This window comes from Coregonus clupeaformis, chromosome 29 (assembly GCF_020615455.1).
Source record: "Coregonus clupeaformis isolate EN_2021a chromosome 29, ASM2061545v1, whole genome shotgun sequence".
Taxonomy (NCBI): Eukaryota; Metazoa; Chordata; class Actinopteri; order Salmoniformes; family Salmonidae; genus Coregonus; species Coregonus clupeaformis.
In genome coordinates this window covers 17,381,533-17,397,569 of record NC_059220.1, presented here as the reverse complement: position 1 = coordinate 17,397,569, position 16,037 = coordinate 17,381,533, and the positions used below count along the sequence as shown (strand labels likewise).

The 16,037-nt window shown below is 42.8% G+C and overlaps 1 protein-coding gene across 1 annotated transcript in view; it reads right to left on the bottom strand.

The window, feature by feature from the left end:
• Window positions 1-5,997: 5,997 nt before the first annotated feature.
• Window positions 5,998-16,037, bottom strand: part of LOC121544769 (RNA helicase aquarius-like) — a 134,755-nt gene continuing 124,715 nt past the window's right edge. Inside the window, 3 exon segments of the mRNA XM_041854904.2 lie at window positions 5,998-6,511; window positions 7,859-7,972; window positions 9,566-9,740. Of these exon segments, the coding sequence (XP_041710838.2) occupies window positions 6,227-6,511; window positions 7,859-7,972; window positions 9,566-9,740 (574 nt within the window). The 3' untranslated portion in view covers window positions 5,998-6,226.

The following is a 16,037-nucleotide window of genomic DNA, read 5'->3' as shown; positions in this document are numbered from 1 at the left end:
TTAGTGGGTTATGCTCATTCTAACATACGATCCTCAGAGTACCTGAAATTCACATCACCTAGTCATTCTCAATTTCTGCGTTGTGCGGTAAGGGTCAAAGTTGAACTTTTATGATTGCTGATAGAGCCATAAATCTCAGCACTTTATTGAGGGAGAGCCTAGAAGAGTATTTCACATTCACTGTGCATCAAAAAGTGTTATAGGACTACACCAATTTTCATCATCTAAAAATTCACACAAAAGCCTTCCCTATAAGCAAGGAAACGCTGACGAGTTGACACTTATTTGGCATGAATTCCCAATTACTGCATATGGTCATCTCTACAGTCTCATCTTGTATAGTCAAACACAAATAACTGAAACTTCATTTTGTGGAGGAGGTAGTTATCTCTAAGGTTAGAGAAGCAGACAAGTAGTTGGAATTCCACAATATATCTATTTTCTCTGTGGAGAAATAGAAAGCTTGCAAAGTTGCAAGAGTGCAACTTAAATATTCTACATCATTCAAACGTTTTCTGAGGATTGACAATGCATGGAGATATTCCTATGCAAAAAATTGGAGGCAGACAGAAATGGTATTTTCTGTCTAATGACAATTCAATCTATAAACACGTTAGGCAAGTTCAAAATAATTTAATTGCATTATAAATTTAAATCATAAAAATTAAGTCAGAACTGCTCTATTGTTAAAGTTAAGCTGTTGAACATTCTTATCTGGCCTGTGCAGGGTGAATTAAAAACAGCAAATACAGGTAATGAATTCAAAGTATTTGTATTTCAAGTTGTAGTGTAGACAAACCCAAACAAAAAAGAACATCTACTGTTATGACACGTTGATAGAGTGAGCATTATTATTTTGTTAAAAGTTTAGTAAGTGCAAGTTTTCCTAGTGTTTGGCTGACTTTGGAGTGTGAGATATTAACACCTCAATAACGTGACAAGACAAACAATAACACAATGGCCTTTGGCATGAACAGCAACTGTTACACTGACTATTCCTCTGTGCAAGAAACGTCTAGCCGTTTCCACTGCGACAGGACGAGAACCAGCAGTCACTACCAGGACCAGCATCTGGTCCGGTCTGGTCTCAGCACACTGCCTTGCTGTGTCTCATGTTCTGGGCGCAGGTCCGACCCAGGTTGGCCCCCTCCAGGAGCAGGTCTGACAGGCGGTCCAGGCCCACACAGGTGGTGAGGGGGGTGATGAGGCCATAGAGACCCCCCAGTAAAATACTGATTGGCCAGGCTATGATTAGCAAAATCACCAGCCACACAATGCTCCAGAAACACGACCCACAACTGGTCATCCTAGTCTGGGAGAAAGGGAGGAGAAAGGGAAAGGCATTTAAATGTTTCAGTCAGTTAACAAATCAATTATGAATATAGATAATAGACAACGTGCGTCACACAGATAGAATTTGCTGAGTTGACAGAAATAATAAATATTGTTAGGCAAATTTTGCCTATTGTATTGATCTCTCATCAAAAAGAATAAACAGTAATGTTTATATTGCCAGAGCTGTTCCCCTCCCCATGTGATTAGAGTGGATTAATATTACTTCAGATCATTAGATTTACAAAATCCTACCATCTATACATCTCCCATACAAATATCAATTGAGGTAAATCATCCAAAGATATTGACTCCATGGTCAGCATTGCCTCCCAGCCATCAGATCAGATGCCCAGTGTATTGAGTGCTATTTATGGTGATTCAATCAGAGGATATAAACTCTCTGGCTGCGTTTACACAGGCAGCCCAATTCTGATCTTTTTTTTCACAAATTGGTCTTTTGACCAATCAGACCTTACTACACAGACATACTACACAATCTTGATGTTTCCTCAAAATATCAATTAGTAGAAAAAATATCAGAAATGGGCTGCCTGCATAAATGCAGCCTCTGACACTCCCATCTGTAATTGGAGAGTATCAGATTCAGCGCACCCAGTTGATGATCTGGATGTACTTGTCTGGATTTACTGAAGCATAATAAAATAACCCCACCCCCACCCACCCACCCACTGGGGTTAAATAATAATAATAATAATATGCCATTTAGCAGACGCTTTTATCCAAAGCGACTTAGTCATGCGTGCATACATTTTTTTGTGTATGGGTGGTCCCGGGGATCGAACCCACTACCTTGGCGTTACAAGCGCCGTGCTCTACCAGCTGAGCTACAGAGGACCACAGGGAGTCCACTCCTATACTACAGAAGAGTTAGTGGACCTGACACCTTTCTCACTCTCCTAATGCATTTTATAGGAGTGGAGGTGAACAGCAAGAACTAAGCACTCATTTGGGTTCAGTGTATATCAGACTCATTGGTCTGTAACTGCAGATGCAAATTATGCAAATAGTATAAACTTTAACTTTATTAATTAATCTAAAATAAAATCCTCCAAGAGATCAGTAGCTGAAGTACAAACTGTCAGACTGACGAGTGTAAAAGCCAACGATCAGATCTGTTAGCAAGGCAGTTTCAGCTTTATGAGGTGGGTCGTTCCACCAATTCGGTGCCTTTTGAGAAGTGTAACTTTTAAACATTCATAAAGAGCACATGCATGTTCAACTTTATAAAGAAAATAAAAAAATCCCATCTCAAGAGGAAAAATAAAAAAAATGACTCTAGTAAGTGCCAAATAAAGTAACGGGGAATCGACCATAAATCCCCTTGTGACAAGGGGAATGGAAGCTTGTTGTGTGCAACAGGGAGTGGCCATTGAATGCAAGCTTCACCCCAAAATATTAATCGTTGAAACATTTCTAGCCTGGGTAACAGGGTGGACATGTTACGCTCGACCCGCTCAGTTTTCCACCACAAAAACAATTGTCAAAAAGAGTAGAACTAGTTCACCAGCTTTTACACTATGATTGGACTATTAGATGCTCAATTTATTTAAAAAATTTAAGGAATAGTTTCACCATATTAAAACGAGAGTTCAGTTCACGTAAAAGGGTTGACCTTAAAATGATGGACAGTTGTAAATGAATCACTAAATCACACAAAATAAATAATAATCTTCAAAAATGGCTGACAAAGCAACAAAATAACTAGGGAATACAATGATTGGGAAAACTTGTAGAAATGTTGGGCTTAAAGGAAAACTCCACCCAAAAACTATCTTTTGGTATTTGTTTCATTAGTCCATTGTTGATATAGTCCCAAAATGTTTTGCTTGTCACCAATCAATTTTTCAAAGATATATAACTTTCGAAATATAGAAATCATCCCTGTATGATGCATTTTGCATGATATGATGCTGCGTTATTAAGTCACAGAGGGTGCACGGAGGGACATGTCAAAATGCAGAATTTTCATACTAGCAAGTCTTTAATCATATTAAAAATCTGACATTGAATTCTCCATGTGGTCAATATTTAAGGGAACTTCAATTAGCATAACAGGTTTTAGAATTCAATATTGATGCACAATTTCTTTACGTGTTCTGTGTAATATCCTGTTGTGGTGGGGCAAATTGTGTGATTAGATCAGCTGCACTGGGTAATCTCGAGGCTATCTCGTGCTTCAGGGAACGCCCCTTACATGAGACAATACTAGCGTTCAGAAATACTCTACTACTTTTTCCCAGGATCAATTAAATATTTTGATTTAAAAGATAAACGTATGCAATAAAAAATGCTTTCACACTTTGAAGCAATATAAATAAAATGTACATATGCCTGTGGAAAAAAAACATCCTGAGTATAAAACAGAAAAGAGAGAACACCTTTTGAGCTTGTAATTCACCTTCTTACAAAGACCCTTAAAAGATGTAGAAATAAAGTGCAGTTATAATACTGCCTTTGCACATTATATATAAAAAGGACAACAGTTATAGTTATACTGCATTTAGTTAGCGCTAGTGACACAACAAATGGCAACAGTTAGGAGGTAGTTAAAGCCATGCAAAGTAGTGAGCTATGTAAACCCATATTGGGAAGAGTACCTGTCGAGTGAGTATAAAAGACATGTTCACCTTCAGATGTGGCAAGTTTGAGTTATTTGAGAAAGTGAGAGCCTGTTTCTCCTCTTTGCCTGTGGAATGGATATCCCCCTCAGTCTCAGTTTAGTTTCTGCTTGGAGCTGCCAAAGCCAAGTAAAGTCAATCTGTATGAGTGGCCTCCTCCTCCCAGTTAACGCTAATTTACTGCAACAAGGGAGCCTCTACTAGGGGAAACTGCATGCCAGGGAGGACAGCTGGAAATAAAGATAGTTGGTAATTTGCAGAGTGTTTTCTAGAGGGAGGATATTACACAATGTACTGGTTGCTCAATAAAAAAAAGGGCCCCGTGCACAAAGCCAGGTCCATACAGAAATGGTTTGTCGACATCGGTGTGGAAGAACTTGACTGGCCTGCACAGAGCCCTGACCTCAACCCCATCGAACACCTTTGGGATGAATTGGAACGCCAACTGCGAGCCAAGCCTAATCGCTTAACATCAGTGCCCGACCTCACTAATGATCGTGGCTGAATAGAAGCAAGTCCCCGCAGCAATGTTCCAACATACTGTATAGTGGAATGCCTTCCCAGAAGAGTGGAGGCTGTTATAGCAGCAAAGGGGGGACCAACTCCATATTAAAGCCCATGATTTTGCAATGAGATGTTCGACTTTTGGTCATGTAGGGTTTGTCACACAAGCAATTAACAAAGGTGTATGGAGATGTATGCTAAATACAAAAGTATCACTAACTCATCGCAGCTCTGCCACAAAAATGGAAGAGGCAATTCCTCAAAAGAGAGAGGAATTAATTGGTTTGTCCGCCTCCAATGAAAAACCATGCATAGCTTAAAATGACTAGTATAAATTGTAAAATGTATCAGTTTCAGGTTTGAAAACTATGCCTCATAAAATTCTAGATAGTTGGGATCAGATTTTTTGGATGTCCCAATACCATGGCATCAGATTTATGAACGTATCAATTAGTTTTTTTCAATTTAAACTATTATATAAAATTCTCGCCACAAAAAGAAATGCTCAATAAATGCTCCAATATCCAGCAACTTCGCACAGCCATTGAGTAGTGGGACAACATTCCACAGGCCACAATCAACAGCATGATCAACTCTATGCGAAGGAGATATTGACTGGTTTTCTGATCCACGCCCGTACCTTTAAAAAAAAAAAAGGTATGTGTGACCAACAGATGCATATCTGTATTCCCAGTCATGTATTATCCATAGATTAGGGCCTAATGATTGTATTTCAATGATTTCCTTATACGAAATTGTTGCATGTTGCTTTTAAAAAAAAATCATATTTTCCATGTCTAAACTGCCTTTGAAGACACTGTATACCACAACAAAACGGTATAATCGTGTGACATACATTGCTCTCAATGATATCCATACTGGTTATCTAGCTAAGCTGTGTACAAGTCTGTTGAATCACCACCACGGTACTGTGGCTTGGCCCTGATGAGCTGTGGATGCGACCTCTCCTTTCAGACAGTGGGGGTGTAGCGTGGGGGGAGGGTAATGGCGTAGCCTGGCGTCTGTAACAGCTAGTTAACCTCTGGTGCATGATAATGCCTAAATTCCCAGTGTGTGTTGTTAGCCTGCAGGCTGTGGCCTCTCCACGCTACCAGGACCAATGAGGCTACACATGGGAGTCAGGTCAGGGTAGGCTCCAATCCACCACCACAATCTCAGGAATTGTGTCACTGCGTACCTTTGATTCCAAACACTGATAAGGACACTTTGTTATAGAGTGGGGTTGTGTAGTATGTCTGTGAAGTACCGGCTCCCCTCACACCATGGCTTCATGTGCAGGGTGACTGACCTATAAATGCAGCTTAGCGGCAGCTCGTCCAACTGTTATTGGGTGAGCCAATCAGATTGACATATCCCAGTGACGCTGTCTGGGGGAGGGGCAGTACAGGACTGTGTAGACTTTAAGAGTATCATGACAGGGAGATTTTAGGATGGCTGGGTGTGTGTGTGTGTGTGTGTGTCTGCACATGTATGTATAAGATAAAAAACTCAGACTGCATCACATTGAGAATTATTTTACCAAAAAAGTATTGATTACAAAACAGACCATCTCGGAAAATCGAATTAAACATTATCCTCAAAGCATCCAGTGTCATCTTCATGGCTTCAGTAGAAAATTAATTCCACAATAGGATCATCATTTTAGCTCTAAGCTCTTTTCTAAGGAAAGTCTAGTTGGTGCCAGAATAAAGCAATGCAGGGGCCCACATTGGCCCCTAGGGGGCACTTTAAGGGGCATCCTCCGCTCCGCTATCCTCTCCATCACTGTCACTATCTCGGCCAGGGTGCTCGGGCATTTTGGGGTGCTCCTCAGGCACCTTCTCCTCTTGGTCCCCTTTCTCTGGTGTCTCCTGTGGGGTTTTCTCTGGGCTGGCCTCCCCTGCTGGCTCCTGCTCTATGGGGGTCTCCTCCTGGTTATCCACATTAACTGGGGGCTCGGCTTGGTCCTCCTCTGCCTGGGCTGCTGCCTCTGCCTGGGTCTGCCGAGGGGGAGGCAGGAGCTTCTGCTGTTGCTGGACATGGAAGGGAACACAGGGAAAGGGAGGAGAGTAAGGAGAGGGTGTAAGCGGGGTGCCACGGTATCATTCCTACATTGATTTAAATTTTCATCCATATCTTGAACTCATGAGAAAATGTCTGGTAGACATGAGACCCTACCAGATTTTACACGCTGTACCAGAAAACACCATTCATATCACTGCTTATCTTGTGTCTCATCCTTTTCCCTCTCTCTCCCTGTCCTCCTGTCTCTCTCATTTCTTGGTTTGAGGACAGAATCTGTGCACATGCCTTAGGGGACAGGTTAGGGAGGGGCACCCTTCTCCCTGTTATGTTGTGGAAACAAAAAGTCCCTCTCCTCTCCTCTGCACCCCTGCCATTTCAGGCGGGTCAAGAGGGGTGGGGAGAAATGTAGCTGCACCCGTTATGCCCCCATCCCCCCTCCTCCATCCTCTACTCCCCACGGCGTAAAACAGAGGAACGCTCTCCTCTTAACTCATTCTGGTTCCCTCATCTAAAATGTTAGGCTTGTGGCCTGTTAATGCTCGGCATGCAGAACTAAAACAATTATTTTACATCTGACCTATTTCAAGCACTGCATTAAAAGGGATATTTCAGGATTTTGGCAAACTGTGTGCAGTTTGAAGGAACTTGCTAACTAGCATTAGCACAACTGCTAAGTAGCGTTAGCACAATGACTGGAAGGCTATGGTAACTGCTAGCATGCTAGTAGATACCATAGACTTCCAGTCAGTGTGCTAACGCTACTTAGCATTGGCTTGCGAAACTACCTCAAACTTCCTTCATTCTGGACAAAGACATAAAAATGGTATCCACAAATTCATCTGACTGATTGCCAAAATCCCGAAATATCCCTTTAAGAGCAGGATAACTTAGTGTAAGATGTTGTTTTGGAGCAGGTGTGTTTGTGAGTACCAGTATTAACCCATCTCAGGTGTGGATAAATACACTTATGGGTGACATTGGAGCAGCTAGCTGCGGTCTGTGCTAGGGGAGCTAGCGGTCTGTGCTAGGGGAGCTAGCGGTCTGTGCTAGGGGAGCTAGCGGTCTGTGCTAGGGCAGCTAGCGGTCTGTGCTAGGGCAGCTAGTGGTCTGTGCTAGGGGAGCTAGCCTTTCAAATTGATCGTGTAGTGTGTAGTATGGTAGTTACCTGTCTGTACTGCCGGGTGTAGCAAGGTCAGTAGTTACCTGTCTGTACTATCGGGTGTAGCAAGGTCAGTAGTTACCTGTCTGTACTGCCGGGTGTAGCAAGGTCAGTAGTTACCTGTCTGTACTATCGGGTGTAGCAAGGTCAGTAGTTACCCGTCTGTACTGCCGGGTGTAGCGGGGTCAGTAGTTACCTGTCTGTACTGCTGGGTGCTCTGGATCATGTGCATGTACATGTTGTAGACAAGGTTGGCCATCTCCGGCATGTTCTTGATCACCTGGTCAAGCTGGGACGAGTGAGGCTCTCTCTGAGGGAAGACAAGAAAGGTAGGGAAAGGAAGGGAGAGAGAGAGGTAGGGATAGGAAGGGAGAGAGAGAGAGGTAGGGATAGGAAGGGAGAGAGAGAGAGGTAGGGATAGGAAGGGAGAGAGAGAGAGGTAGGGATAGGAAGGGAGAGAGAGAGAGGTAGGGATAGGAAGGGAGAGAGAGAGAGGTAAGGATAGGAAGGGAGAGCGAGAGAGGTAGGGATAGGAAGGGAGAGGTAGGGATAGGAAGGGAGAGCGAGATTGGTAGGGATAGGAAGGGAGAGAGAGAGAGGTAGGGATAGGAAGGGAGAGAGAGAGGTAGGGATAGGAAGGGAGAGAGAGAGGTAGGGATAGGAAGAGAGAGAGGTAGGGATAGGATGGGAGAGAGAGAGGTAGGGATAGGAAGAGAGAGAGGTAGGGATAGGATGGGAGAGAGAGAGGTAGGGATAGGAAGGGAGAGAGAGAGAGAGGTAGGGATAGGAAGGGAGAGAGAGAGAGGTAGGTAATGGAAGGGAGAGAGAGAGAGAGGTAGGTAGGTAAAGGAAGGGAGAGAGAGGTAAGTAAAGGAAGGGGGAGAGTGAGAGGAAGGGAGAGAGAGAGAGAGGTAGGGATAAGAAGGGAAAGAGAGATTGTTTACAGGTTTTTCCTTTCTCCCTTCAGTCCTATTCAAAGTAATTAGTTTAGACCGTTCCTACTCACTATCAATGTGAGTGACAGAGAGAGATGTCGACAGACAAAGGGAGAGAGGGATACACAAATCGGGAGACAGCATGGGGAGGAGGGCGAGTTGAATATTCACTCAGCTGCATTAATGCCTCCTAAACAGAAGTAATACGCTGGAATTGCAGTGGTCCACTGGGCTGTGTGTGTGTGTGTGTATGTGTGTATGTGTATATGTGTGTGTGGAGGGAGCAGGAAGCTGCCGTGTTTAAAACAAGACTGTGCAGTGGTTCCATTGCAGTAAAAACATTTAAGGGGAAGCAGTTAAGTGCAACTCACCCGCAGCATTAGAATTACAATACATTAGCAAATTCACGTTTCACCATCTCATGTCATCAAGGACAACTAAGCATAGACAAACTGAATATTACATGATTTCTCTATGTGCTTTACAACAGGTCCTAGATGATATGGTCTATAATGAGTACGGCTTACAGTGATGGTAATGACTGATCCCAAATTAGTGGTTCTGAGGAGAAAGTGAAGCATCTGGGTCTGGACTCTCTGATCGGTCAGAGCTTAACGGGATGGGGGCACATGTGAGCGCCCCAAAAGAGCTGTCTCCCCGGGAACTGGAGCTCTTGTGCCAATGTGTATGTGTGTGTGTGTGTGTGTGTGTGTGTGTGTGTACACCTGTGCCACGAGGGGCTAGAGGGGCTTACAGTAGACCCTCCCAGAAAGAAAGAAGCAAGCGAACCCCCATCCCCCCCGATAGTGTGTATGAAAGTGTGTGTGTGTGTGTAAAAAAACATATACAAGCTGGCATGCTTGTGTGTGTGTATTAGTCTCTGTGTGTGTGCATATGCGTGTGCGAGTGTGATTGTTAGTGTGTGTGTATGCATGCAACAGTGTGTGTGGGTGTGTGTGTGTACTAACGGGCTGTCCCTGTGTGTAGTACTCGTTGGGTCTGATGTGGAGCTTCATGGGTCTGGCAGTGAGCTGGTTGAAGGCAGGGGTCAGCTCAAAGCAGTTCTGGAACAGACTGACCCGAGCAAATATGTACAGGCCCAGCCTGGACCTGGACCTGGCTACCACTAACCGCCTCACATCCCTGTGGAGAGAGAGGGGGAGGGTGGAGAGAGAGAGGGAGAGAGAGAAATATTACATTTCAAACCACTTCATTGAGTCAAATAAAGAGCACCAGCATTGGCAGTTGGCACATATTGCCTCTAAATCGCAAGTTCATACACTATCTACACACCTCTCACTCCAAAGCAAGAGTCGAGAGTGGGAGAGAAAAAGAGGGATGATTGGGAAATAATTTGGAAAGGAGAGAAAGGGACAGATGAGAGAACAAAAGAAAAGAGGCTAAAGAGACCGCAGCAAAGGTGAGGAAGAAATACAAACAGACAGAAAGAAAGAGGGCGGGAGACACAGTGCCTTTAGAAAGTATTCACACCCCTCGACCTCTTCCACATTTTGTGTTACAGCCTGAATTTAAAATGGATTCAATTGAGATTTGTCGTCACTGGCCTACACACAATACCCCACTTTGGATGGTGTAGAAAGTGTGTGTGTAAAAAAACATATACAAGCTGGCATGCTTGTGTGTATTAGTCTCTGTGTGTGTGCATGTGTGAGTGTGATTGTTAGTTAGTGTGTGTGTATGCATGCAACAGTGTGTGGATGGTGTATTGATTTGTATCAATACACCCAGTCATTACAAAGACAATGGCGTTGTTTCATTATTAATACTATATGAGCAAAAAATATTCCACTTTATTTGGAATGGCAAGCCAGACAAAATTAAACAGGCCTATTTATATAATTAATATGAATTCGGAAGGCTAAAATGATTAAATATTAAAGCATTGAACCTCTCACTAAAGGCTTCAGTCAAACAAAAGTTACACTTAAATCCGAACTAGTTCTCCAGCAGACTAGTAAGAATGGCACACCCTATGTTCAAAAAAGGAATTTTTCCATTTATTACAACTTCTCACTTTCGGTTATTACCGCAACAATGGATGAGGCAAGTAACTTGCTCGTCGGCCATGCATAAAATACCAACATTTGGGAAGAGATTTTTGATGTGCCGATTCCATGGCACCGGGTTTATGAACTGATACACAAAACAACGCTGGATTCAAAACGTAAGAGTTTTTCAATTTAAATTATTTAAAAAATTATTGCAATCAATAGCATGTTATGTGTATGGGGGATACAACAATCCCAGCTCGGCAGATTTTGCTGTGAAGAGACAGAATCATTAGATCATTTGTTTTGGTACTGCCCATATGTAGCTTGTTTTTGGTCACAGGTTCAGGAATGGCTGAAAAAACCAACATAATTTACTTAAAGTTATCTTTGCAAATAGCACTGCTGGGTGACTTGAAAAGCCACGGTCAGTCGATCAATAATATAATTGTACTTTTAGTAAAGGTATTAATCTTTCATTTAGAATCTGTGGAAACTATGAGAATAGAAAGGCTCAGAACTTTTGTGAAACATCACAGCACAGTTGAAAACCTGGATAGTTTTTAAAGATAGCTGGAAGGGGTTGAGGGTAGCTGGGTGGGCTAAAAAAAGTAAAGAGATAGCTAATGTAAAATGTACCGTGTCTGTGTACTGTGTCCTTCGGAAAGTATTCAGACCCGTTGACCTTTTCCACATTTTGTTACGTTACAGCCTTATTCTAAAATGGATGAATTAACAAATAGATTTAGCAATCTACACACAATACCCCATAATGATGAAGCAAAAACAGTTTAGAAATTGTTGCTAATTTATAAAAAATAAAAGAGAAATACCTTATTTACATAAGTATTCAGACCCTTTGCTATGAGACTCGAAATTGAGCTCATCCTGTTTCCATTGATCATCCTTGAGATGTTTCTACAACTTGATTGGAGTCCACCTGTGGTAAATTCAATTGATTGGACATGATTTGGAAAGGCACACACCTGTCTATATAAGGTCCCACAGTTGAAAGTGCTTGTCAGAGCAAAAACCAAGCCATGAGGTCAAAGGAATTGACCAAGAACCCGATGGTCACTGACAGAGCTCCAGAGTTCCTCTGTGGAGATGGGTGAATCTTCCAGAAGGAATACCAACTCTGCAGCACTCCACCAATCAGGCCGTTATGGTAGAGTGGCCAGACGGAAGCCACTCCTCAGTAAAAGGCACATGACAGGCCGCTTGGAGTTTGCCAAAAGGCACATAAAGACTCTCAAACAATGAGAAACAAGATTCTCATTTACATAAGTAGTCAGACCCTTTACTCAGTACTTTGTTGAAGCACCTTTGGCAGTGAATTCAGCATCAAGTCAAATCAAATTGTATTTGTCACATGCACCGAATACAATACAGTGAAATGCTTACTTAACCAACAATGCAGTTTTAAGAAAGAATACACAAAAAAAACACAAATAAATACAATATAAAATACGAAATAAAAGTAACAAATAATTAAAGAGCAGCAGTAAAAATAACAATAGCGAGGCTATATACAGGGGGTATACAGGTGGAAGAGTTTCTCCCACTCTTCTCTGCAGATCCTCTCAAGCTCTGTCAGGTTGGATGGGAAGCGTTGCTGCAAAGCGGTTTTCAGGTCTCTCCAGAGATATTCGATCGGGTTCAAGTCCGGGCTCTGGCTGGGCCACTCAAGGACATTCAGAGACTTGTCCAAAAGCCACTCCTACGTTGTCTTGGCTGTGTGTTTAGGGACGTTGTCCTGTTGGAAGGTGAACTTTCACCCCAGTCTCAGGTGCTCTGGAGCAGGTTTTCATCAAGGATCTCTCTGCACTTCGCTCCGTTCATCTTTGCCTCGATCCTGACTAGTCTTCCAGTCCCTGCTGCTGAAAAACATCCCAACAGCATGATGCTGCCATCACCATGCTTCACCGTAGGGATGGTGCCAGGTTTCCTCCAGACATGACGCTTGGCATTCAGGCCAAAGAGTAATCTTGGTTTCATCAGACCAGAGAATCTTGTTTCTCATGGTCGGAGAGTCTTTAGGTGCCTTTTGGAAAACTCCAAGCGGGCTGTCGTGCCTTTTACTGAGAAGTGGCTTCTGTCTGGCCACTCTACCATAAAGGCCTGATTGGTGGAGTGCTGCAGAGATGGTTGTCCTTCTGGAAGGTTCTCCCATCTCCACAGAGGAACTCTAGAGCACTGTCAGAGTGACCATCGGGTTCTTGGACACCTCCCTGACCAAGGCCCTTCTCCCCCGATTGCTCAGTTTGGCTGGGCGGCCAGCTCTAGGAAGAGTCTTGGTGGATCCAAACTTCTAGTGCTGCATCAGATGACCTGGCCTCCACAATCCCCCGACAACCCAATTGAGATGGTTTGGGATAAGTCGGATGACAGAGTGAAGGAAAAGCAGCCAACAAGTGCTCAGCATATGTGGGAACTCCTTCAAGACTGTTGGAAAAGCATTCCAGGTGAAGCTGGTTGAGAGAATGCCAAGAGTGTGCAAAGCTGTCATCAAGGCAAAGGGTGGCTATTTGAAGAATCTCCAATATAAATATATTTTGATTTGTTTAACACTTTTTTGGTTACTACATGATTCCATATGTGTTATTTCATAGTTTTGATGTCTTCACTATTATTCTACAATGTAAAAAATAGTAAAAATAAAGAAAACCACTTGAATGAGTAGGTGTGTCCAAACTTTTGACTGGTAGTGTATGTAAATAAGGTATCTGTTTTTTATATTTTTAATACATTTGCAAACATTTCTAAAAACCTGTTTTCGCTTTGTCATTATGGGGTTTGTGTGTAGAATGATGAGAATTTTTTTTTTCTTCATCAAATTTTAGAATAAATCTGTAACATAACAAAATATGGAAAAAGTCAAGGGGTCTGAATACTTTGCTGTTTAACTCTTTATCATGGTTGGTGTCTTGACGGATTTGCCCAAAATCATGAGACATAAAACATTACTTTTTTGTCCTTGCATTTATGGCAGTGTAAGAATTAATCATTTCAATTACACATTGAACTTGAACCCTGTAAGAATCCTGGATCTAGCTGTCGGACAGTTTTTTTTTATAGAGATGTAACTACATAACATTTTGTGTCTTCTTATGTTACGGGGTGAAAACAGTTTTCATTGGCACACAAATCCAAAATAATGTATGCACTGCAAAAACCAATGCTTTCTAACCGAAAGAGTGACTTAAAACCTAAATCGATACTGTCATTAACGTGGTTCTTCAATATGCATAATACTTGTTCAATTTCAAGACTCATGAATACTTATGTAAATAAGGTATTTCTATTTCTTATTTTTAATACATTTGCAAATATTCCTAAAAATGTCTTTTCACTTTGTCGTCATGGGGTATTGTGTGTAGATTAATGAGGGAAAAAAATAATTTAATCAATTTTAGAATAAGGCTGTAATTTAACAAAATGTAGAATAGGTCAAGGGGTCTGAATACTTTCCGAATGCACTGTAGCCATGTTCCCCCCTTATATCTTAATCTATTGACATAAAACAATTGGCAGATTATCATCAATGACTTATCAACAGCTGTAACAAGTTGTCCAGGGTAGGAAATCCTCACTGGTACCCTGGTTTATAGAAAGACCCATATACTGTATATAGAATACTACTAGAATACTTCAGCTGGTGTAGAGCAACGCTAACTGCATAGGGCTCTACAGTGCAACCATTTTACTCGCATATGCACCTAAATATTTTGCTGTGTGACTTTTAATTTAGGAGCACCAGTGCACCTAGAAAAATTAAAGGATTCCAGCTTTAATCTCAAATATTTTTCATTGTGCTCCTACATTTCTTTGTGTGTGCCAAAAAAAATTCACACGTGCTCCTTGCTGTACCAGCATCTCCAGCTCTACTGGCACTGATCCTGTCAACATGGGCTGAGGTAAATGCTTTTTGTGGGAGAAGGAAGGAGATTTCTCTGGCTTATTCAAGGAGCTCTGGTGAGATACTAAACGATCTTTGGCTCTGTGTGTAAAGCTCTGGAATAGACACAAACGTACATTCATACACAGACAAGATATGGAATGTGAAACAGACACGAGTAAACCACGAGATTAGGAGATGAATCTACCCTTGTGTGGTGTGTTGTGTTAAACTGTGTGTAGGCGTGTGTGTAGTAAGTCTTCAGTTAACAAGGCAACGACAAGTCACAAGAATGTGGACAATGGAAAAGCTACCTAAAAACACATCACTGCCACAGAAACAAACCACAAGAGGAGCCCTCCAATCAGCAAAGAGCCTGACAAAAGAGAAGCCAATCAGAAGCAGTCTTTGCCTAGGGAAACAGCTCTGTGTGTAGGGGTAGGGGACGCCCACCTGGGTTGTTCCCTGACATGAGGAGCCATGTAGAGGGGCAGTGTGTGTGTGTGTCTGTCAGGGTGTGTCTGTGTCACCCTGAATGTCTTCTCTTTGGTGTGTGTGTTAACGTTAGTGTATACCAGCACATGTGTGTGGCTGTGCACCTGTCAGAGTGTGTCTGCGTCTGAGTGTGACCCTGTGTGTCCCAGTACATGTGTGTGTGCTCCTGTCACAGTGTGTATGTCTCTGTATGTCTCCCTCCCTGTTTGTGTCTCAGTGGGAGGGCTTCTGCTAGGCTGTCAGATCGAGAGGTTAGCTTGTCAGGGAGGGGTCAGCTCGTTAGGGAGGGGTCAGCTCGTCAGGGAGCTGTCAGCCCGTCAGGGATGGGTCAGCTCGTCAGGGAGCTTTCAGCCCGTCAGGGATGGGTCAGCCCTTCATTTGGTCAGATGCACGGTAGCGGGTTGCTATTAGCGGAGTGGAATGTAGCGAGGTAAAACCGCTGTACGGGAGCGAGAGAGCTCAGCGTGGGAGAGACAGCAGCGGAATTTCCCACAAATCACTGCTTTCCCACCCATTCAGAAAGGCCACCAAGATTTTTATGAAGTTAGCACAGTCACACTCACATGGAGATCCTCTCTAGCTTGATGTATTTCTATGCTCAAAACACAAGCAGAAAGTGTTGTTATTGACTTGGCCAAAAGTGGTTTAATGTCTATCATATCATAAAGTAGACAGCCATTCAAAAATAAAACTTACAATGTGAAACCATTGACAAAATGCTCATGTCTTTCAGTGCAGTTACAAAACAGTATCTCCTCTCCCCATAAAGGAGAGGATTGATGGGCTGGCAGTGAAGTTGTACGGAGGGGCCAGGGAGAGTCGCATGTTTATCTTGTTGTCGGCACCCCGGCCTGCCCTCTTGTTTTAAAACCCACTTCACGTCGGACAGAGAATGTAATGTGAATTAGGCAGAAGGGTGTAATCTCCTGTGTGAGATTAAATGGGCGATAGGCGAGACGAGGGCAGGCCGGGGTGCCGACAACAAGATAAACATGCGACTCTCCCTGGCCCCTCCACACCACTTCACTGCAAGCCCAT